We start from the raw sequence: 23,337 nt of genomic DNA, 5'->3' as shown, positions 1-23,337 counted from the left end.
GCATGGCAGGGGTTTGGACTTGATGACCCTTGGGGTCTCTTCCAACTCTGTGATTCTATTATTGTAGGTCTGCTGGCTATTGAGGTCCATCACACTTTACATGTAATCAGTGACAAAGAAGGAAGAGGAAATACGAAAGTAACCACCCACAAGGTACAGGCAGAACCCAAACTGCAAATCTCCCACAACACAGCTGGGGTTACAGCCCCACGTCTCATTCTGTTTTCTGTTTGGGAAGGCAAAACCAGACAACGCTGAAGCCACAGTTCTTACGAGGCGGTAACATGCTTGGAACTCCAGCCTGTGGGCTCAATCTGAAACGAAGCGGCCGACACATGACCAGATCGGTTTGCAAATTTCTAACCAAGACGTGAGGAAATGGGTTGCTGGGGAGAGCTGGGAGCCCCGTTGCTGACGTTTCCTGTGCCAAGTGCAACGGAGTGGCTGGTTTCTCTTCCTCTCTAGCATGCATCAGATTTTTAAAAAAAATTCTCAGAAGTGGCCTTCTGAGAAAGGAGTCTTGATATTCTGGCAAACCTAACAGGGATTCAGAAAAGAAAACAAAGCCGGGTCTCTCTCTGCAGTTGTAAATTGATTCCGTTTCCCTTCTGGAACAATTATACGGCACAGACATCTATCTCAGGGAAGAGCTTCCCTCTCTCCTCCTGTTCTCTGGTTGTGGAATGCTATATTTTACTGTATATGCTAACCCAGGGGTCTGCAACCTGCGGCTCTCCAGATGTTCGTGAACTAAAATTCCCATCAGCCCCTGCCAGCATGGCCAATTGAAGAAGAGAGAAGAAGAAGAGTTTTGGATTTATATCCCCCCTTTCTCTCCTGCAGGAGACTCAAGGGGGCTGACAATCTCCTTGCCCTTCCCCCCCCCACAACAAACACCCTGTGAGGTGGGTGGGGCTGAGAGAGCTCCGAGAAGCTGTGACTAGCCCAAGGTCACCCAGATGGCATGTGTGGGAGTGCACAGGCTAATCTGAATTCCCTAGCGAAGCCTCCACAGCTCAGGCGGCAGAGCAGGGAATCAAACCAGGTTCCTCCAGATTAGAGACACGAGCTCTTAACCTCCTATGCCACTGCTGCTCCTTGGGAGGTGAATTGTAGTTCATGAACATCTGGAGAGCCGCAGGTTGCAGACCCCTGCGCTAACCTATGGTGCTCCAGAGGTTCATGGACTACAACCTCTGGTTGGCCACCCCTACGCCATTTAAATTGGCAGGCTGAGTTAAACCCACCGTGGGTCAGAATCAAATGCAGGTTTGGAGATAGCCTGTTACAAAACATTGCCGTGGACTGTGGAGCACCTTGCCAAAGAGAGGCCCGCCTGGTCCAATCACTGTGTTTCTTTAATTGTTTAGTAAAAAAACTAGCTGTGCTCTGGCTGGCTTTTGTGTCAGATGATGACAGATGACCGCTGTGATTACTGGGGATTATTGATTTACTTGCAGTAAAGCCCATTTTAAGTGAAAAGAAAATGGGCTCTAGAGAGGAGGGGAAGGGGGGGAGGCAGTGGTGGGATCCAAAAATTTTAGTAACAGGTTCCCATGGTGGTGCGATTCAAACTGTGACGTAGTGCCAATGGGGCTGGGCGGGGCACAACGGGGGTGTGGCCGGGCATTCTGGGGGCGGGGCATTCCTGGGCGGGGCTGTGGCAAGGCCTTGCCGCTTGCTTGTCGTAGGCCGAGGCAACGATACCTGCGCCAAAGCATGAGCACCCGCTGCCACGCACGCCGGTGCACCTCCTGCTAGACTGCTTCAAGTTCTGTGTGCTACTGCTGAGAGAAGGGGCGTGACTCAGGCAAAAATCACGTGGCAAAATCACCAATTAGTAACCCCCTCTCGGCACACACAAATAATTAGTAACCTACTCTAGGGAACCTGTGAGAACCTGCTGGATCCCACCTCTGGGGGGGGGGGAACACTGTCAGCGGGGCTACTGCTCTTCCTGGCCACCCACCTTCTCCTACCACCACTGTTTCGCCTACCTCTCAAATTGTCACAGGCTTCGGCCACCACTGTCCCAGCTGCTGGCCCCCTTCTCCCCTTCTGTTGCTGTTTCTTCTGCTCCTCCCACTCCTCGTACTCTTTTCTTCAGCCACACCTCCTCACCTTCTTCAGCTGGGACTGCGGGAGCTCCTGGGTTAGTGGAAATGGGGGTGAGACTTTTTTTGGGGTGGGGGGGCGAATGGGGAGGCTTGTGCCAGGCCTGGCAGGCGGAGCGGTTTGCACTTTCTGCCCTGCTGGCCGGGCTTGGTTTTTGAGCCAGGAGAGGATGAGGGAGCACTGGGAACGGGCAAGAGGGAAGCTCGGCGCCTCTGCGCCATCAGGCCTGGCTTTGGTTCGAGGCTGAGGGAGGGCAAGGGGACTGCGGATGGCGTTGCCAGGGCTGGAGGGAGGGTGGCTTGGTGCCTCTTCCCTGCTAGGCCTGGCTTGGGGTCAGCCGAAGGTATGAGGGAACTAGGGCAGAGGAGGGCGCCTTGGTGCATCTGCCCAGCCAGGCTTGGGTTTGGGGCCAGAGAAGAGCAGGTGGGGAAATGGGGGAAGGGCTTCTGCCGAGCCAGGTGGGAAGGCTGGCTAGGAGTGAGTTGTCACGACATTCCATCCCTTAGGGAATTATTTGTTAGGTGCTGTTTTGCTGCTGTGGTTTCTTCCTTACTGTTTTGCTGCTATGGTTTTGCTGCTGTTTTGCTGCTATGTGGCTGTTTTGCTGCTATGGTTTCTTCCTTACATTTCTGTACACCTTTGCTTTCCGGTTTCATTGTTGTTTTCTCCAGAATAGTCTCTCTATCTGTTGTCGAAGGCTTTCACGGCTGGAATCACCGGGGTGCTGTGTGGTTTCCGGGCTGTATGGCTGTGTTCTAGCAGCGTTCTGTCCTGACGTTTCTCCTGCATCTGTGGCTGGCATCTTCAGAGGATCTCAGATCCGCCGCTAGAACCCGGCCACACAGCCCGGAAACCACACATAACCCCAGTCTTTCTCTCCTTTTTAATCCCTGCTGGGGGCAACTGGATGGACACAAGAAGCAAATATTTCAACGAGCCAAACCAAACGAAATGCTGAGCGACACGAAAGGGATCCTGTCCTTTGTGGCTGCGGCAAAGCCCAGGGACCAACAGGCAGGTCTGATGAGGATCTGATTGGTAACACTGATCTGATACACATCTGATTTGTACGGTGCGTGATGCCCACACAGTCCGTTGCTCTGTTTTAAACATTGTTGGCCTTGAACTTGGGAGGAAACAGAGTCAGAAACACACACACACACACACGCCCCAAACCATTTGATGCAGAAATGCTGGAATGGTTCACGGTGATCCAACATCATTTGACCTGGGAGCAAACAGCCTGATTGCTGGCATTTCCTAAACCAGTGATGGCGAACCTTTTCGAGGCCGAGTGCCCAAACTGCAACCCAAAACCCACTTATTTATTGCAAAGTGCCCACACAGCAATTTAACCTGAATACTGAGGTTTTCGTTTAGAGAAAAGGGTTGGCTCCGAGGCGCGCGTTACTCGGGAGTAAGCTTTGCTTTGTCGGTGGCTTTGCTTTGAAGCAACCATGTAACTCTTCCAATGGGTGAATTATGACCCTAGGAGGATTTACTCAGAAGCAAGCCCTGTTGCCAGCAACCAAGCTTACTCCCAGGTAAAGGATAGCGCTTTAGTTCTTCGCATGAAAATCAGTGGGGTTTAACAGCGCTTAACAGCGCTTAACAGGGTTACCTACATGGCTTCCCCAAAACTAGGTCTTAGGTTTAATGCTAATAATCGAGCCCAGCAGCCCAGGCCAGCCTAGATGTGTGTGTATGGGCCACTCTGTTTGTGCGTGCCCACAGAGGGCTCTGAGTGCCACCTCTGGCACCCGTGCCATAGGTTCGCCACCACTGTCCTATACCGAGGGAAATAGGAGATTATTGCTGTCCTGGGTCCTGATTCACCCCTTGACCCATTTGTTCCTAGATCTTTGTCTGCGCAAAAGCCAGCGTCTAGCTTCACCTACGTGGTTCTTCTACAAAATCCTTTCTTTTTTGGGGTCTCTGAAATGGATTAGAAATGTTCTCTGCAGCAAGTATTTTAAAAATATGCAGGCTTCAAAGCTACAAGGGGGCCGGGGCGGCTGGGAAAAAATGCTCAGTTTCCATTTTTCCAGCATAATGCCATGGGTATTTATAGACAGCCGGCGATGCCCTTTCGGAGATCCAAATGCTGAGACAGAACGCAAATTAAAATTTAATCTTATTGATTTCTACAGATACAGTCCCCATAGCTGGAGAGACATCCCTGCCTCCTTCCACCGACTGAGCCGCATCGCAGGGAGTTTTTTCCTTGTCAAAAACAACAGACAGCCGTGCACTGAAGGGACTCTGGCAGCTCTTCTGCCACCGGCAGTCTGCCCGCGCCCCCCCCCCTTCGCCCCCATTCCCCCTCCACCAGAGACGCGAGGGAGAGAGACTTGATGGATCCAGAGCCTTTTACAACAGAACACCTTAATTGCTCGTTTCAAGAGTCTTGCCTTCCCTGACACAGCCGACGCTCAGAACGGGAAATGCTGCAGCAGCGGGTGTCCTCGTATGAACTCTCACTCTTCAGCAAAAGAGAGAGAGAGAGAGAGAGAGCGCACTGAAAAGGAAAAGACGGAGGGAGGGAGGGAAGGGAAACGATGAGGTCAGTTCTCAAAAAGGAAGCTGACAGCCGCTCGCTGGCTCCCGGGCTCTAGCTCAGATCTGAGAAGTGTTGCAGTCACCGGGGACGAATGGAAAAACAGCCAGTCTCCAAAGAGACGCTGTTCCTCCCCCGGTAAACCTGGCAATCTGCAGCCTGACAGAATCCGAGTCTGGTGATCCAATGGCCCCAGACGGGGAAAGGTGGCAGCTGCAGTAACGGAGAAGGGGCTATGATGGAAGAATAGGGGCGCCGCGGTGGGGGATTTGAATGAGATTAAAGGACACACACACACACCCACTTCCAGAAGGCTGCAATAACTCACTTCTACCTTGCCCCTCTCTGTTTGCAAAGATTAAAGCACGCAAGGGGTGCACTTCCTGTGAAATTGGAGGTTCTTCCTGTGAAACTGGGAGATTCTAAATGGGTGGATTCCACTCAACACAACACATGCAAATCACACTTGCTAATTGCACCCTTTGTATTTGTTAACCAATGCAAATGGTTCTTTCTCCCACCCTGGACATCCCACAGGTATATATACTCCACTTGCTTTACTACAGTCAGATCCTCTGAAGACGCCAGCCGCAGATGCAGGCGAAACATCAGGAGAAAATGCTACTGGAACACGGCCATACAGACAGAAAAACCCCCAACACCCCTGGAGTTTCTATTCATTGCAGCAGGTAGCAAGGCTCCAAACATAGAACCAGTATACTCCCCTTGTCCACAAGGATGCTCAATCTATTCAGCAGCCATGGAGAGAAGTCGTCACAGTTAAGACAGCTAGCTTGAACCTTCCATGCCCAGCAGTAGTCTACCTTTGAGTACTAAATGCTGAGAATGACCAAGAAGGGAGGGACTTCATGCATGCTGAAACCTCCGAAGCCAGAAATCAGATTTCACATGGTCTGGGAAAGATAGGTCTTCAATGCCTACTTACTTCCTTAACGGGAAATCTGACTCTGTAAAGCTGTTACGCACTTGCGTGAAAGCTACCTTCCTTAGTAAACGATTCAGGTACGTATCCGGACAGGAGATCTCCAAAGAACAGCAGTGGGTTAAATTGGAAGAAACGTTGGAGAATGGAGGACAAGCACTGAGCTTGCTTCTCGCCATAAAGGCAGGAAAAGGACTGGAGCATGAGGCGTGCCCATGCCCACAGGAAGAGGAAGTCGATGTCATTTTTTGCCTCTCCGAGCACAGCGTGGGAAACACCCACAAGATGTCCTCCGGCTCAGGGAGAACACAGCTGACTTATGGGGACCCCGTTGGGTTGCAAGGCAAAAGACAAATTGAGGTGGTTTGCCATTACCTGCCTCTGCATAGAAACCCTTGATTAGGGGTGTCAAACTCGCGGCCCTTCAGATGTTCATGAACTACAATTCCCATCAGTCCCTCCCAACATGAGCATTGGTTATACTGGCAAGGGCTGATGGGAATTGTAGTTCATGAACATCTGAAGGGCCGAAAGTTTGACACCTGTGCCCTTGATGGTCTCCCATCCAAATACTAACCAGGACCAACCCTGCTCAGTTTTTAAGATCTGACGACATCGGGTAGCCTCAGACATCCAGGTCAAAGAAATAATTAAGCCCCATGAAGTCACAACTGGCTCACAGCGACCTTGTAGGGTTTTCAAGGCAAGAGATTAATAGAGGTGGTTTGCCATTGCCTGCCTCTGCATAGGCACCCTGGAGTTTCTTGGTGGTCTACCATCCAAATATTAACCAGGGCAGTGGTGGGATCCAAAAATTTTAGTAACAGGTTCCCATGGTGGTGGGATTCAAACTGTGGCGTAGCGCCAATGGGGCTGGGCAGGGCACAATGGGGTGTGGCCTGGCATTCCGGGGGCGGGGCATTCCTGGGCGGGGTTGTGGCAAGGACGCAGCTGCTGCACCGGTCCTTGGGCGGGAAACGAAGGCACACAGGTGCAGGCTGCCACGCGCGCTGGTGCACCTCCTGCTAGACTGCTTCAAGTTCTGCGCGCTACTGCTGAGGAGCGGAGGAGGGGCGTAACTAAGGCAAAAATCACGTGGCAACATCACCAATTAGTAACCCCCTCTCGGCACACACAAATAATTAGTAACCTACTCTCAGGAACCTGTGAGAACCTGCTGGATCCCACCTCTGAACCAGGGCCAACCCTGCTTTGCTTCCAAGATCGAGCTAGCCCGTCCCGTCCGTCCGTCCGTCCAGGGAGATAAGAAGGTTGGGCACTTTATGCCACCGTGCCGCCAACAGCCCGGTCGGCAAAATGTAAGTCAACGACTGACAACAACAAGCACTTCAGCAGAAGCCTGTACAGGTCTGTTCAACAAAGACTCAGGTCGCAGAATTCACCTTTTCCCAGAGCGCAGAACAGGGATCTCTCACGCTCTGCAAACTTTCCCATTTTTCTAGCCTGGAGAATTCACAGCGAGGCCAACTCCTCAAAAGACCCGCCAGACTTACCCGGTTCTCGTCATAGATGATCTGGACCAGGCTGCGATGCTTGGACTCGATCGGCGGCGGCGAGATCGGTTTCTCCGGCTCCAGGGGCTTCGCCGCTTCCTCCTCCAGCTGTTGCTGCATTCAGAAAACCAGAAAGAGGGAAGCCTCAGCAAATGCAGAAGTCTGCGTCAAACCTTCACGTTGCTTGAGCAACTGGCGGCAGGTCGCCTGCATTCCCTTCCCCCAGCAAATCACAGGAACACAACAGTACACAATCCCTGAACAAACACAGAATCATAGAGTTGGAAGACACCACTGCAGAGTCATCCAGTCCAGTCCCCTGCCACGCAGGAAGACACAATCAAGGCATGGCCAATCCCAAAGGACTGGAGTCAAAGGAGCAGCCAATCAAGTCATAGAGATCATAGAGGAAGAGTTTGGATTTATACCCCACCAACAGCGTCTCTTTGGAGGAGAAGCAGTGGCGTAGGAGGTTAAGAGCTCGTGTATCTAATCTGGAGGAACCGGGTTTGATTCCCAGCTCTGCCGCCTGAGCTGTGGAGGCTTATCTGGGGAATTCAGATTAGCCTGTGCACTCCCACTCACGCCAGCTGGGTGACCTTGGGCTAGTCACAGTTCTTTGGAGCTCTCTCAGCCCCACCTACCTCACAGGGTGTTTGTTGTGAGGGGGGAAGGGCAAGGAGATTGTCAGCCCCTTTGAGTCTCCTGCAGGAGAGAAAGGGGGGGATATAAATCCAAACTCTTCTCTTCTCCCCCGTAAGGAGACTCAAGGTGGCTTACAAGCTCCTTTCCCTTGCTCTCCCGACAACAAACACCTTGTGAGGTAGGTGGAGCTAAGAGAGTTCAGAGGAAACTGTGACTAGCCCAGGGTCACCCAGCAGGAATGTAGGAGTGCGGAAACACATCTGGTTCACCAGATAAGCCTCCGCCACTCAGGGGGGGAGTGGAAAATCAAACCCGGTTCTCCAGATTAGCATGCACCTGCTCTTAACCACAACACCATGCTGCCTCTAGATTATCTAGGCGGCTAAAATTCTCAGGATTCCCTTTTTAGGGCCTGCTGGCTTGTTTGTTGCCTTCTGATCACCCAGGAGGCTCCCCACCTTCTCAGCCTTCTCCTGAGACCTATTTGACTCCCCAAAGCCAGCTTGCCGGCTCATTTCCCCCCAGGCGCTAGAAGCAGAAATACCTCCTTCGGAAAGAGCTAACTCCTGACCTCAGCACAACTGAGGTCTACAGCCTCTGTCGGGATTTGAAGCAAATAGGGAAAACACGCACCACAAAATTAACATGGATCACAGCGTGGTCTTATTTTAAATGTCTACCACAAAAAGACGCCTTTGAAAGCGAAGGACAGAAACCACACCTAGGACCTTTGGAAGCAAGAATGAGTATTGACAATTTCCAGTGGCTTCCCCCACTCCCTAGCAAAGCCTTTGGGTGCCACTTCTCTCTCCCTATGATCCCAGGATGTTGGGGGAGGGAGGAGAGTGCCGTCAAGGTCCCACAAGTTGACCTCATACAGTTTTTTTTAAGGCAAGAGATGAATAGAGGTGGAGTCAAGAGCCAGTACCTGGGCAATGAGGACTCTGATATAGAGGCTGAAGACACCGTGGATCAAGAACTGACTCCTCGTGAGGAGATGCAGGCAACAGAGCCAGCTCCCTGGTGAACTGGATTTGTTTCCCTGTTCCTGTGTTGGAGTGCACACGCCACTCTGGTTCACCAGATAGGCCTCCACAGCTCAAATGGCAGAGCAGGGAATCAAATCCAGTTCTCCAGATTAGCATGCACCTGCTCTTAAGCACTACACTACACTACACTGCTCACCCTGCCCAGGAGAGCAGGGAGTTGTATCCTGGAGCAGGAATCAGCTCACACACACACACACACACACACACACCGCATCATGGGCTGCGACAGATTCTGGCCTGTCTTCCATCTTAGGAAGTCCCAAGGCCCTCTCTGCTTGAACCGTCTCGCCTACAAATGTGTTTCATTATTTCTTGGATGCTTCCCAAAGAAAGGGAGGCAGGAAACTGCGTATCAGAGATGAGAGTCCCAAAGACCACGTCTCCTCCACACTGCGGCACAAAATGGCAGGGTCTGTGTGGGATTTATGGACGGCTTGGAGCCTCAGGAACCCGCGACGGCTGAACTGTTCTAGAACATCAGGTCCTTGGAGCTCCGCATGTTGTTGTCGTTGTTGTTGTTGTTGTTGTTGTTGTTGTTGTTGTTGTTGTTGAAGAAGAAGAAGAAGAAGAAGAAGAAGAAGAAGAAGAAGAAGAAGATGAGGGGGGTGGGGGGGGGGGGGGGTGGGGGGGGGGGGGGGTGGGGGGGGGGGGGGGTGGGGGGGGGGGGGGGTGGGGGGGGGGGGGGGTGGGGGGGGGGGGGGGTGGGGGGGGGGGGGGGTGGGGGGGGGGGGGGGTGGGGGGGGGGGGGGGTGGGGGGGGGGGGGGGTGGGGGGGGGGGGGGGTGGGGGGGGGGGGGGGTGGGGGGGGGGGGGGGTGGGGGGGGGGGGGGGTGGGGGGGGGGGGGGGTGGGGGGGGGGGGGGGTGGGGGGGGGGGGGGGTGGGGGGGGGGGGGGGTGGGGGGGGGGGGGGGTGGGGGGGGGGGGGGGTGGGGGGGGGGGGGGGTGGGGGGGGGGGGGGGTGGGGGGGGGGGGGGGTGGGGGGGGGGGGGGGTGGGGGGGGGGGGGGGTGGGGGGGGGGGGGGGTGGGGGGGGGGGGGGGTGGGGGGGGGGGGGGGTGGGGGGGGGGGGGGGTGGGGGGGGGGGGGGGTGGGGGGGGGGGGGGGTGGGGGGGGGGGGGGGTGGGGGGGGGGGGGGGTGGGGGGGGGGGGGGGTGGGGGGGGGGGGGGGTGGGGGGGGGGGGGGGTGGGGGGGGGGGGGGGTGGGGGGGGGGGGGGGTGGGGGGGGGGGGGGGTGGGGGGGGGGGGGGGTGGGGGGGGGGGGGGGTGGGGGGGGGGGGGGGTGGGGGGGGGGGGGGGTGGGGGGGGGGGGGGGTGGGGGGGGGGGGGGGTGGGGGGGGGGGGGGGTGGGGGGGGGGGGGGGTGGGGGGGGGGGGGGGTGGGGGGGGGGGGGGGTGGGGGGGGGGGGGGGTGGGGGGGGGGGGGGGTGGGGGGGGGGGGGGGTGGGGGGGGGGGGGGGTGGGGGGGGGGGGGGGTGGGGGGGGGGGGGGGTGGGGGGGGGGGGGGGTGGGGGGGGGGGGGGGTGGGGGGGGGGGGGGGTGGGGGGGGGGGGGGGTGGGGGGGGGGGGGGGTGGGGGGGGGGGGGGGTGGGGGGGGGGGGGGGTGGGGGGGGGGGGGGGTGGGGGGGGGGGGGGGTGGGGGGGGGGGGGGGTGGGGGGGGGGGGGGGTGGGGGGGGGGGGGGGTGGGGGGGGGGGGGGGTGGGGGGGGGGGGGGGTGGGGGGGGGGGGGGGTGGGGGGGGGGGGGGGTGGGGGGGGGGGGGGGTGGGGGGGGGGGGGGGTGGGGGGGGGGGGGGGTGGGGGGGGGGGGGGGTGGGGGGGGGGGGGGGTGGGGGGGGGGGGGGGTGGGGGGGGGGGGGGGTGGGGGGGGGGGGGGGTGGGGGGGGGGGGGGGTGGGGGGGGGGGGGGGTGGGGGGGGGGGGGGGTGGGGGGGGGGGGGGGTGGGGGGGGGGGGGGGTGGGGGGGGGGGGGGGTGGGGGGGGGGGGGGGTGGGGGGGGGGGGGGGTGGGGGGGGGGGGGGGTGGGGGGGGGGGGGGGTGGGGGGGGGGGGGGGTGGGGGGGGGGGGGGGTGGGGGGGGGGGGGGGTGGGGGGGGGGGGGGGTGGGGGGGGGGGGGGGTGGGGGGGGGGGGGGGTGGGGGGGGGGGGGGGTGGGGGGGGGGGGGGGTGGGGGGGGGGGGGGGTGGGGGGGGGGGGGGGTGGGGGGGGGGGGGGGTGGGGGGGGGGGGGGGTGGGGGGGGGGGGGGGTGGGGGGGGGGGGGGGTGGGGGGGGGGGGGGGTGGGGGGGGGGGGGGGTGGGGGGGGGGGGGGGTGGGGGGGGGGGGGGGTGGGGGGGGGGGGGGGTGGGGGGGGGGGGGGGTGGGGGGGGGGGGGGGTGGGGGGGGGGGGGGGTGGGGGGGGGGGGGGGTGGGGGGGGGGGGGGGTGGGGGGGGGGGGGGGTGGGGGGGGGGGGGGGTGGGGGGGGGGGGGGGTGGGGGGGGGGGGGGGTGGGGGGGGGGGGGGGTGGGGGGGGGGGGGGGTGGGGGGGGGGGGGGGTGGGGGGGGGGGGGGGTGGGGGGGGGGGGGGGTGGGGGGGGGGGGGGGTGGGGGGGGGGGGGGGTGGGGGGGGGGGGGGGTGGGGGGGGGGGGGGGTGGGGGGGGGGGGGGGTGGGGGGGGGGGGGGGTGGGGGGGGGGGGGGGTGGGGGGGGGGGGGGGTGGGGGGGGGGGGGGGTGGGGGGGGGGGGGGGTGGGGGGGGGGGGGGGTGGGGGGGGGGGGGGGTGGGGGGGGGGGGGGGTGGGGGGGGGGGGGGGTGGGGGGGGGGGGGGGTGGGGGGGGGGGGGGGTGGGGGGGGGGGGGGGTGGGGGGGGGGGGGGGTGGGGGGGGGGGGGGGTGGGGGGGGGGGGGGGTGGGGGGGGGGGGGGGTGGGGGGGGGGGGGGGTGGGGGGGGGGGGGGGTGGGGGGGGGGGGGGGTGGGGGGGGGGGGGGGTGGGGGGGGGGGGGGGTGGGGGGGGGGGGGGGTGGGGGGGGGGGGGGGTGGGGGGGGGGGGGGGTGGGGGGGGGGGGGGGTGGGGGGGGGGGGGGGTGGGGGGGGGGGGGGGTGGGGGGGGGGGGGGGTGGGGGGGGGGGGGGGTGGGGGGGGGGGGGGGTGGGGGGGGGGGGGGGTGGGGGGGGGGGGGGGTGGGGGGGGGGGGGGGTGGGGGGGGGGGGGGGTGGGGGGGGGGGGGGGTGGGGGGGGGGGGGGGTGGGGGGGGGGGGGGGTGGGGGGGGGGGGGGGTGGGGGGGGGGGGGGGTGGGGGGGGGGGGGGGTGGGGGGGGGGGGGGGTGGGGGGGGGGGGGGGTGGGGGGGGGGGGGGGTGGGGGGGGGGGGGGGTGGGGGGGGGGGGGGGTGGGGGGGGGGGGGGGTGGGGGGGGGGGGGGGTGGGGGGGGGGGGGGGTGGGGGGGGGGGGGGGTGGGGGGGGGGGGGGGTGGGGGGGGGGGGGGGTGGGGGGGGGGGGGGGTGGGGGGGGGGGGGGGTGGGGGGGGGGGGGGGTGGGGGGGGGGGGGGGTGGGGGGGGGGGGGGGTGGGGGGGGGGGGGGGTGGGGGGGGGGGGGGGTGGGGGGGGGGGGGGGTGGGGGGGGGGGGGGGTGGGGGGGGGGGGGGGTGGGGGGGGGGGGGGGTGGGGGGGGGGGGGGGTGGGGGGGGGGGGGGGTGGGGGGGGGGGGGGGTGGGGGGGGGGGGGGGTGGGGGGGGGGGGGGGTGGGGGGGGGGGGGGGTGGGGGGGGGGGGGGGTGGGGGGGGGGGGGGGTGGGGGGGGGGGGGGGTGGGGGGGGGGGGGGGTGGGGGGGGGGGGGGGTGGGGGGGGGGGGGGGTGGGGGGGGGGGGGGGTGGGGGGGGGGGGGGGTGGGGGGGGGGGGGGGTGGGGGGGGGGGGGGGTGGGGGGGGGGGGGGGTGGGGGGGGGGGGGGGTGGGGGGGGGGGGGGGTGGGGGGGGGGGGGGGTGGGGGGGGGGGGGGGTGGGGGGGGGGGGGGGTGGGGGGGGGGGGGGGTGGGGGGGGGGGGGGGTGGGGGGGGGGGGGGGTGGGGGGGGGGGGGGGTGGGGGGGGGGGGGGGTGGGGGGGGGGGGGGGTGGGGGGGGGGGGGGGTGGGGGGGGGGGGGGGTGGGGGGGGGGGGGGGTGGGGGGGGGGGGGGGTGGGGGGGGGGGGGGGTGGGGGGGGGGGGGGGTGGGGGGGGGGGGGGGTGGGGGGGGGGGGGGGTGGGGGGGGGGGGGGGTGGGGGGGGGGGGGGGTGGGGGGGGGGGGGGGTGGGGGGGGGGGGGGGTGGGGGGGGGGGGGGGTGGGGGGGGGGGGGGGTGGGGGGGGGGGGGGGTGGGGGGGGGGGGGGGTGGGGGGGGGGGGGGGTGGGGGGGGGGGGGGGTGGGGGGGGGGGGGGGTGGGGGGGGGGGGGGGTGGGGGGGGGGGGGGGTGGGGGGGGGGGGGGGTGGGGGGGGGGGGGGGTGGGGGGGGGGGGGGGTGGGGGGGGGGGGGGGTGGGGGGGGGGGGGGGTGGGGGGGGGGGGGGGTGGGGGGGGGGGGGGGTGGGGGGGGGGGGGGGTGGGGGGGGGGGGGGGTGGGGGGGGGGGGGGGTGGGGGGGGGGGGGGGTGGGGGGGGGGGGGGGTGGGGGGGGGGGGGGGTGGGGGGGGGGGGGGGTGGGGGGGGGGGGGGGTGGGGGGGGGGGGGGGTGGGGGGGGGGGGGGGTGGGGGGGGGGGGGGGTGGGGGGGGGGGGGGGTGGGGGGGGGGGGGGGTGGGGGGGGGGGGGGGTGGGGGGGGGGGGGGGTGGGGGGGGGGGGGGGTGGGGGGGGGGGGGGGTGGGGGGGGGGGGGGGTGGGGGGGGGGGGGGGTGGGGGGGGGGGGGGGTGGGGGGGGGGGGGGGTGGGGGGGGGGGGGGGTGGGGGGGGGGGGGGGTGGGGGGGGGGGGGGGTGGGGGGGGGGGGGGGTGGGGGGGGGGGGGGGTGGGGGGGGGGGGGGGTGGGGGGGGGGGGGGGTGGGGGGGGGGGGGGGTGGGGGGGGGGGGGGGTGGGGGGGGGGGGGGGTGGGGGGGGGGGGGGGTGGGGGGGGGGGGGGGTGGGGGGGGGGGGGGGTGGGGGGGGGGGGGGGTGGGGGGGGGGGGGGGTGGGGGGGGGGGGGGGTGGGGGGGGGGGGGGGTGGGGGGGGGGGGGGGTGGGGGGGGGGGGGGGTGGGGGGGGGGGGGGGTGGGGGGGGGGGGGGGTGGGGGGGGGGGGGGGTGGGGGGGGGGGGGGGTGGGGGGGGGGGGGGGTGGGGGGGGGGGGGGGTGGGGGGGGGGGGGGGTGGGGGGGGGGGGGGGTGGGGGGGGGGGGGGGTGGGGGGGGGGGGGGGTGGGGGGGGGGGGGGGTGGGGGGGGGGGGGGGTGGGGGGGGGGGGGGGTGGGGGGGGGGGGGGGTGGGGGGGGGGGGGGGTGGGGGGGGGGGGGGGTGGGGGGGGGGGGGGGTGGGGGGGGGGGGGGGTGGGGGGGGGGGGGGGTGGGGGGGGGGGGGGGTGGGGGGGGGGGGGGGTGGGGGGGGGGGGGGGTGGGGGGGGGGGGGGGTGGGGGGGGGGGGGGGTGGGGGGGGGGGGGGGTGGGGGGGGGGGGGGGTGGGGGGGGGGGGGGGTGGGGGGGGGGGGGGGTGGGGGGGGGGGGGGGTGGGGGGGGGGGGGGGTGGGGGGGGGGGGGGGTGGGGGGGGGGGGGGGTGGGGGGGGGGGGGGGTGGGGGGGGGGGGGGGTGGGGGGGGGGGGGGGTGGGGGGGGGGGGGGGTGGGGGGGGGGGGGGGTGGGGGGGGGGGGGGGTGGGGGGGGGGGGGGGTGGGGGGGGGGGGGGGTGGGGGGGGGGGGGGGTGGGGGGGGGGGGGGGTGGGGGGGGGGGGGGGTGGGGGGGGGGGGGGGTGGGGGGGGGGGGGGGTGGGGGGGGGGGGGGGTGGGGGGGGGGGGGGGTGGGGGGGGGGGGGGGTGGGGGGGGGGGGGGGTGGGGGGGGGGGGGGGTGGGGGGGGGGGGGGGTGGGGGGGGGGGGGGGTGGGGGGGGGGGGGGGTGGGGGGGGGGGGGGGTGGGGGGGGGGGGGGGTGGGGGGGGGGGGGGGTGGGGGGGGGGGGGGGTGGGGGGGGGGGGGGGTGGGGGGGGGGGGGGGTGGGGGGGGGGGGGGGTGGGGGGGGGGGGGGGTGGGGGGGGGGGGGGGTGGGGGGGGGGGGGGGTGGGGGGGGGGGGGGGTGGGGGGGGGGGGGGGTGGGGGGGGGGGGGGGTGGGGGGGGGGGGGGGTGGGGGGGGGGGGGGGTGGGGGGGGGGGGGGGTGGGGGGGGGGGGGGGTGGGGGGGGGGGGGGGTGGGGGGGGGGGGGGGTGGGGGGGGGGGGGGGTGGGGGGGGGGGGGGGTGGGGGGGGGGGGGGGTGGGGGGGGGGGGGGGTGGGGGGGGGGGGGGGTGGGGGGGGGGGGGGGTGGGGGGGGGGGGGGGTGGGGGGGGGGGGGGGTGGGGGGGGGGGGGGGTGGGGGGGGGGGGGGGTGGGGGGGGGGGGGGGTGGGGGGGGGGGGGGGTGGGGGGGGGGGGGGGTGGGGGGGGGGGGGGGTGGGGGGGGGGGGGGGTGGGGGGGGGGGGGGGTGGGGGGGGGGGGGGGTGGGGGGGGGGGGGGGTGGGGGGGGGGGGGGGTGGGGGGGGGGGGGGGTGGGGGGGGGGGGGGGTGGGGGGGGGGGGGGGTGGGGGGGGGGGGGGGTGGGGGGGGGGGGGGGTGGGGGGGGGGGGGGGTGGGGGGGGGGGGGGGTGGGGGGGGGGGGGGGTGGGGGGGGGGGGGGGTGGGGGGGGGGGGGGGTGGGGGGGGGGGGGGGTGGGGGGGGGGGGGGGTGGGGGGGGGGGGGGGTGGGGGGGGGGGGGGGTGGGGGGGGGGGGGGGTGGGGGGGGGGGGGGGTGGGGGGGGGGGGGGGTGGGGGGGGGGGGGGGTGGGGGGGGGGGGGGGTGGGGGGGGGGGGGGGTGGGGGGGGGGGGGGGTGGGGGGGGGGGGGGGTGGGGGGGGGGGGGGGTGGGGGGGGGGGGGGGTGGGGGGGGGGGGGGGTGGGGGGGGGGGGGGGTGGGGGGGGGGGGGGGTGGGGGGGGGGGGGGGTGGGGGGGGGGGGGGGTGGGGGGGGGGGGGGGTGGGGGGGGGGGGGGGTGGGGGGGGGGGGGGGTGGGGGGGGGGGGGGGTGGGGGGGGGGGGGGGTGGGGGGGGGGGGGGGTGGGGGGGGGGGGGGGTGGGGGGGGGGGGGGGTGGGGGGGGGGGGGGGTGGGGGGGGGGGGGGGTGGGGGGGGGGGGGGGTGGGGGGGGGGGGGGGTGGGGGGGGGGGGGGGTGGGGGGGGGGGGGGGTGGGGGGGGGGGGGGGTGGGGGGGGGGGGGGGTGGGGGGGGGGGGGGGTGGGGGGGGGGGGGGGTGGGGGGGGGGGGGGGTGGGGGGGGGGGGGGGTGGGGGGGGGGGGGGGTGGGGGGGGGGGGGGGTGGGGGGGGGGGGGGGTGGGGGGGGGGGGGGGTGGGGGGGGGGGGGGGTGGGGGGGGGGGGGGGTGGGGGGGGGGGGGGGTGGGGGGGGGGGGGGGTGGGGGGGGGGGGGGGTGGGGGGGGGGGGGGGTGGGGGGGGGGGGGGGTGGGGGGGGGGGGGGGTGGGGGGGGGGGGGGGTGGGGGGGGGGGGGGGTGGGGGGGGGGGGGGGTGGGGGGGGGGGGGGGTGGGGGGGGGGGGGGGTGGGGGGGGGGGGGGGTGGGGGGGGGGGGGGGTGGGGGGGGGGGGGGGTGGGGGGGGGGGGGGGTGGGGGGGGGGGGGGGTGGGGGGGGGGGGGGGTGGGGGGGGGGGGGGGTGGGGGGGGGGGGGGGTGGGGGGGGGGGGGGGTGGGGGGGGGGGGGGGTGGGGGGGGGGGGGGGTGGGGGGGGGGGGGGGTGGGGGGGGGGGGGGGTGGGGGGGGGGGGGGGTGGGGGGGGGGGGGGGTGGGGGGGGGGGGGGGTGGGGGGGGGGGGGGGTGGGGGGGGGGGGGGGTGGGGGGGGGGGGGGGTGGGGGGGGGGGGGGGTGGGGGGGGGGGGGGGTGGGGGGGGGGGGGGGTGGGGGGGGGGGGGGGTGGGGGGGGGGGGGGGTGGGGGGGGGGGGGGGTGGGGGGGGGGGGGGGTGGGGGGGGGGGGGGGTGGGGGGGGGGGGGGGTGGGGGGGGGGGGGGGTGGGGGGGGGGGGGGGTGGGGGGGGGGGGGGGTGGGGGGGGGGGGGGGTGGGGGGGGGGGGGGGTGGGGGGGGGGGGGGGTGGGGGGGGGGGGGGGTGGGGGGGGGGGGGGGTGGGGGGGGGGGGGGGTGGGGGGGGGGGGGGGTGGGGGGGGGGGGGGGTGGGGGGGGGGGGGGGTGGGGGGGGGGGGGGGTGGGGGGGGGGGGGGGTGGGGGGGGGGGGGGGTGGGGGGGGGGGGGGGTGGGGGGGGGGGGGGGTGGGGGGGGGGGGGGGTGGGGGGGGGGGGGGGTGGGGGGGGGGGGGGGTGGGGGGGGGGGGGGGTGGGGGGGGGGGGGGGTGGGGGGGGGGGGGGGTGGGGGGGGGGGGGGGTGGGGGGGGGGGGGGGTGGGGGGGGGGGGGGGTGGGGGGGGGGGGGGGTGGGGGGGGGGGGGGGTGGGGGGGGGGGGGGGTGGGGGGGGGGGGGGGTGGGGGGGGGGGGGGGTGGGGGGGGGGGGGGGTGGGGGGGGGGGGGGGTGGGGGGGGGGGGGGGTGGGGGGGGGGGGGGGTGGGGGGGGGGGGGGGTGGGGGGGGGGGGGGGTGGGGGGGGGGGGGGGTGGGGGGGGGGGGGGGTGGGGGGGGGGGGGGGTGGGGGGGGGGGGGGGTGGGGGGGGGGGGGGGTGGGGGGGGGGGGGGGTGGGGGGGGGGGGGGGTGGGGGGGGGGGGGGGTGGGGGGGGGGGGGGGTGGGGGGGGGGGGGGGTGGGGGGGGGGGGGGGTGGGGGGGGGGGGGGGTGGGGGGGGGGGGGGGTGGGGGGGGGGGGGGGTGGGGGGGGGGGGGGGTGGGGGGGGGGGGGGGTGGGGGGGGGGGGGGGTGGGGGGGGGGGGGGGTGGGGGGGGGGGGGGGTGGGGGGGGGGGGGGGTGGGGGGGGGGGGGGGTGGGGGGGGGGGGGGGTGGGGGGGGGGGGGGGTGGGGGGGGGGGGGGGTGGGGGGGGGGGGGGGTGGGGGGGGGGGGGGGTGGGGGGGGGGGGGGGTGGGGGGGGGGGGGGGTGGGGGGGGGGGGGGGTGGGGGGGGGGGGGGGTGGGGGGGGGGGGGGGTGGGGGGGGGGGGGGGTGGGGGGGGGGGGGGGTGGGGGGGGGGGGGGGTGGGGGGGGGGGGGGGTGGGGGGGGGGGGGGGTGGGGGGGGGGGGGGGTGGGGGGGGGGGGGGGTGGGGGGGGGGGGGGGTGGGGGGGGGGGGGGGTGGGGGGGGGGGGGGGTGGGGGGGGGGGGGGGTGGGGGGGGGGGGGGGTGGGGGGGGGGGGGGGTGGGGGGGGGGGGGGGTGGGGGGGGGGGGGGGTGGGGGGGGGGGGGGGTGGGGGGGGGGGGGGGTGGGGGGGGGGGGGGGTGGGGGGGGGGGGGGGTGGGGGGGGGGGGGGGTGGGGGGGGGGGGGGGTGGGGGGGGGGGGGGGTGGGGGGGGGGGGGGGTGGGGGGGGGGGGGGGTGGGGGGGGGGGGGGGTGGGGGGGGGGGGGGGTGGGGGGGGGGGGGGGTGGGGGGGGGGGGGGGTGGGGGGGGGGGGGGGTGGGGGGGGGGGGGGGTGGGGGGGGGGGGGGGTGGGGGGGGGGGGGGGTGGGGGGGGGGGGGGGTGGGGGGGGGGGGGGGTGGGGGGGGGGGGGGGTGGGGGGGGGGGGGGGTGGGGGGGGGGGGGGGTGGGGGGGGGGGGGGGTGGGGGGGGGGGGGGGTGGGGGGGGGGGGGGGTGGGGGGGGGGGGGGGTGGGGGGGGGGGGGGGTGGGGGGGGGGGGGGGTGGGGGGGGGGGGGGGTGGGGGGGGGGGGGGGTGGGGGGGGGGGGGGGTGGGGGGGGGGGGGGGTGGGGGGGGGGGGGGGTGGGGGGGGGGGGGGGTGGGGGGGGGGGGGGGTGGGGGGGGGGGGGGGTGGGGGGGGGGGGGGGTGGGGGGGGGGGGGGGTGGGGGGGGGGGGGGGTGGGGGGGGGGGGGGGTGGGGGGGGGGGGGGGTGGGGGGGGGGGGGGGTGGGGGGGGGGGGGGGTGGGGGGGGGGGGGGGTGGGGGGGGGGGGGGGTGGGGGGGGGGGGGGGTGGGGGGGGGGGGGGGTGGGGGGGGGGGGGGGTGGGGGGGGGGGGGGGTGGGGGGGGGGGGGGGTGGGGGGGGGGGGGGGTGGGGGGGGGGGGGGGTGGGGGGGGGGGGGGGTGGGGGGGGGGGGGGGTGGGGGGGGGGGGGGGTGGGGGGGGGGGGGGGTGGGGGGGGGGGGGGGTGGGGGGGGGGGGGGGTGGGGGGGGGGGGGGGTGGGGGGGGGGGGGGGTGGGGGGGGGGGGGGGTGGGGGGGGGGGGGGGTGGGGGGGGGGGGGGGTGGGGGGGGGGGGGGGTGGGGGGGGGGGGGGGTGGGGGGGGGGGGGGGTGGGGGGGGGGGGGGGTGGGGGGGGGGGGGGGTGGGGGGGGGGGGGGGTGGGGGGGGGGGGGGGTGGGGGGGGGGGGGGGTGGGGGGGGGGGGGGGTGGGGGGGGGGGGGGGTGGGGGGGGGGGGGGGTGGGGGGGGGGGGGGGTGGGGGGGGGGGGGGGTGGGGGGGGGGGGGGGTGGGGGGGGGGGGGGGTGGGGGGGGGGGGGGGTGGGGGGGGGGGGGGGTGGGGGGGGGGGGGGGTGGGGGGGGGGGGGGGTGGGGGGGGGGGGGGGTGGGGGGGGGGGGGGGTGGGGGGGGGGGGGGGTGGGGGGGGGGGGGGGTGGGGGGGGGGGGGGGTGGGGGGGGGGGGGGGTGGGGGGGGGGGGGGGTGGGGGGGGGGGGGGGTGGGGGGGGGGGGGGGTGGGGGGGGGGGGGGGTGGGGGGGGGGGGGGGTGGGGGGGGGGGGGGGTGGGGGGGGGGGGGGGTGGGGGGGGGGGGGGGTGGGGGGGGGGGGGGGTGGGGGGGGGGGGGGGTGGGGGGGGGGGGGGGTGGGGGGGGGGGGGGGTGGGGGGGGGGGGGGGTGGGGGGGGGGGGGGGTGGGGGGGGGGGGGGGTGGGGGGGGGGGGGGGTGGGGGGGGGGGGGGGTGGGGGGGGGGGGGGGTGGGGGGGGGGGGGGGTGGGGGGGGGGGGGGGTGGGGGGGGGGGGGGGTGGGGGGGGGGGGGGGTGGGGGGGGGGGGGGGTGGGGGGGGGGGGGGGTGGGGGGGGGGGGGGGTGGGGGGGGGGGGGGGTGGGGGGGGGGGGGGGTGGGGGGGGGGGGGGGTGGGGGGGGGGGGGGGTGGGGGGGGGGGGGGGTGGGGGGGGGGGGGGGTGGGGGGGGGGGGGGGTGGGGGGGGGGGGGGGTGGGGGGGGGGGGGGGTGGGGGGGGGGGGGGGTGGGGGGGGGGGGGGGTGGGGGGGGGGGGGGGTGGGGGGGGGGGGGGGTGGGGGGGGGGGGGGGTGGGGGGGGGGGGGGGTGGGGGGGGGGGGGGGTGGGGGGGGGGGGGGGTGGGGGGGGGGGGGGGTGGGGGGGGGGGGGGGTGGGGGGGGGGGGGGGTGGGGGGGGGGGGGGGTGGGGGGGGGGGGGGGTGGGGGGGGGGGGGGGTGGGGGGGGGGGGGGGTGGGGGGGGGGGGGGGTGGGGGGGGGGGGGGGTGGGGGGGGGGGGGGGTGGGGGGGGGGGGGGGTGGGGGGGGGGGGGGGTGGGGGGGGGGGGGGGTGGGGGGGGGGGGGGGTGGGGGGGGGGGGGGGTGGGGGGGGGGGGGGGTGGGGGGGGGGGGGGGTGGGGGGGGGGGGGGGTGGGGGGGGGGGGGGGTGGGGGGGGGGGGGGGTGGGGGGGGGGGGGGGTGGGGGGGGGGGGGGGTGGGGGGGGGGGGGGGTGGGGGGGGGGGGGGGTGGGGGGGGGGGGGGGTGGGGGGGGGGGGGGGTGGGGGGGGGGGGGGGTGGGGGGGGGGGGGGGTGGGGGGGGGGGGGGGTGGGGGGGGGGGGGGGTGGGGGGGGGGGGGGGTGGGGGGGGGGGGGGGTGGGGGGGGGGGGGGGTGGGGGGGGGGGGGGGTGGGGGGGGGGGGGGGTGGGGGGGGGGGGGGGTGGGGGGGGGGGGGGGTGGGGGGGGGGGGGGGTGGGGGGGGGGGGGGGTGGGGGGGGGGGGGGGTGGGGGGGGGGGGGGGTGGGGGGGGGGGGGGGTGGGGGGGGGGGGGGGTGGGGGGGGGGGGGGGTGGGGGGGGGGGGGGGTGGGGGGGGGGGGGGGTGGGGGGGGGGGGGGGTGGGGGGGGGGGGGGGTGGGGGGGGGGGGGGGTGGGGGGGGGGGGGGGTGGGGGGGGGGGGGGGTGGGGGGGGGGGGGGGTGGGGGGGGGGGGGGGTGGGGGGGGGGGGGGGTGGGGGGGGGGGGGGGTGGGGGGGGGGGGGGGTGGGGGGGGGGGGGGGTGGGGGGGGGGGGGGGTGGGGGGGGGGGGGGGTGGGGGGGGGGGGGGGTGGGGGGGGGGGGGGGTGGGGGGGGGGGGGGGTGGGGGGGGGGGGGGGTGGGGGGGGGGGGGGGTGGGGGGGGGGGGGGGTGGGGGGGGGGGGGGGTGGGGGGGGGGGGGGGTGGGGGGGGGGGGGGGTGGGGGGGGGGGGGGGTGGGGGGGGGGGGGGGTGGGGGGGGGGGGGGGTGGGGGGGGGGGGGGGTGGGGGGGGGGGGGGGTGGGGGGGGGGGGGGGTGGGGGGGGGGGGGGGTGGGGGGGGGGGGGGGTGGGGGGGGGGGGGGGTGGGGGGGGGGGGGGGTGGGGGGGGGGGGGGGTGGGGGGGGGGGGGGGTGGGGGGGGGGGGGGGTGGGGGGGGGGGGGGGTGGGGGGGGGGGGGGGTGGGGGGGGGGGGGGGTGGGGGGGGGGGGGGGTGGGGGGGGGGGGGGGTGGGGGGGGGGGGGGGTGGGGGGGGGGGGGGGTGGGGGGGGGGGGGGGTGGGGGGGGGGGGGGGTGGGGGGGGGGGGGGGTGGGGGGGGGGGGGGGTGGGGGGGGGGGGGGGTGGGGGGGGGGGGGGGTGGGGGGGGGGGGGGGTGGGGGGGGGGGGGGGTGGGGGGGGGGGGGGGTGGGGGGGGGGGGGGGTGGGGGGGGGGGGGGGTGGGGGGGGGGGGGGGTGGGGGGGGGGGGGGGTGGGGGGGGGGGGGGGTGGGGGGGGGGGGGGGTGGGGGGGGGGGGGGGTGGGGGGGGGGGGGGGTGGGGGGGGGGGGGGGTGGGGGGGGGGGGGGGTGGGGGGGGGGGGGGGTGGGGGGGGGGGGGGGTGGGGGGGGGGGGGGGTGGGGGGGGGGGGGGGTGGGGGGGGGGGGGGGTGGGGGGGGGGGGGGGTGGGGGGGGGGGGGGGTGGGGGGGGGGGGGGGTGGGGGGGGGGGGGGGTGGGGGGGGGGGGGGGTGGGGGGGGGGGGGGGTGGGGGGGGGGGGGGGTGGGGGGGGGGGGGGGTGGGGGGGGGGGGGGGTGGGGGGGGGGGGGGGTGGGGGGGGGGGGGGGTGGGGGGGGGGGGGGGTGGGGGGGGGGGGGGGTGGGGGGGGGGGGGGGTGGGGGGGGGGGGGGGTGGGGGGGGGGGGGGGTGGGGGGGGGGGGGGGTGGGGGGGGGGGGGGGTGGGGGGGGGGGGGGGTGGGGGGGGGGGGGGGTGGGGGGGGGGGGGGGTGGGGGGGGGGGGGGGTGGGGGGGGGGGGGGGTGGGGGGGGGGGGGGGTGGGGGGGGGGGGGGGTGGGGGGGGGGGGGGGTGGGGGGGGGGGGGGGTGGGGGGGGGGGGGGGTGGGGGGGGGGGGGGGTGGGGGGGGGGGGGGGTGGGGGGGGGGGGGGGTGGGGGGGGGGGGGGGTGGGGGGGGGGGGGGGTGGGGGGGGGGGGGGGTGGGGGGGGGGGGGGGTGGGGGGGGGGGGGGGTGGGGGGGGGGGGGGGTGGGGGGGGGGGGGGGTGGGGGGGGGGGGGGGTGGGGGGGGGGGGGGGTGGGGGGGGGGGGGGGTGGGGGGGGGGGGGGGTGGGGGGGGGGGGGGGTGGGGGGGGGGGGGGGTGGGGGGGGGGGGGGGTGGGGGGGGGGGGGGGTGGGGGGGGGGGGGGGTGGGGGGGGGGGGGGGTGGGGGGGGGGGGGGGTGGGGGGGGGGGGGGGTGGGGGGGGGGGGGGGTGGGGGGGGGGGGGGGTGGGGGGGGGGGGGGGTGGGGGGGGGGGGGGGTGGGGGGGGGGGGGGGTGGGGGGGGGGGGGGGTGGGGGGGGGGGGGGGTGGGGGGGGGGGGGGGTGGGGGGGGGGGGGGGTGGGGGGGGGGGGGGGTGGGGGGGGGGGGGGGTGGGGGGGGGGGGGGGTGGGGGGGGGGGGGGGTGGGGGGGGGGGGGGGTGGGGGGGGGGGGGGGTGGGGGGGGGGGGGGGTGGGGGGGGGGGGGGGTGGGGGGGGGGGGGGGTGGGGGGGGGGGGGGGTGGGGGGGGGGGGGGGTGGGGGGGGGGGGGGGTGGGGGGGGGGGGGGGTGGGGGGGGGGGGGGGTGGGGGGGGGGGGGGGTGGG

General features: G+C 76.8%; 1 protein-coding gene across 1 annotated transcript in view; it reads right to left on the bottom strand.

The window, feature by feature from the left end:
• Positions 1 to 23,337, bottom strand: part of NCOR2 (nuclear receptor corepressor 2) — a 343,452-nt gene that overhangs the window by 168,163 nt on the left and 151,952 nt on the right. The window contains 1 exon segment of the mRNA XM_048513864.1: positions 7,130 to 7,243. Within this exon segment, the coding sequence (XP_048369821.1) occupies positions 7,130 to 7,243 (114 nt within the window).

This window comes from Sphaerodactylus townsendi, linkage group LG13 (genome assembly GCF_021028975.2).
Source record: "Sphaerodactylus townsendi isolate TG3544 linkage group LG13, MPM_Stown_v2.3, whole genome shotgun sequence".
Classification (NCBI taxonomy): Eukaryota; Metazoa; Chordata; class Lepidosauria; order Squamata; family Sphaerodactylidae; genus Sphaerodactylus; species Sphaerodactylus townsendi.
This window is presented reverse-complemented; position numbering and strand designations above follow the sequence as displayed.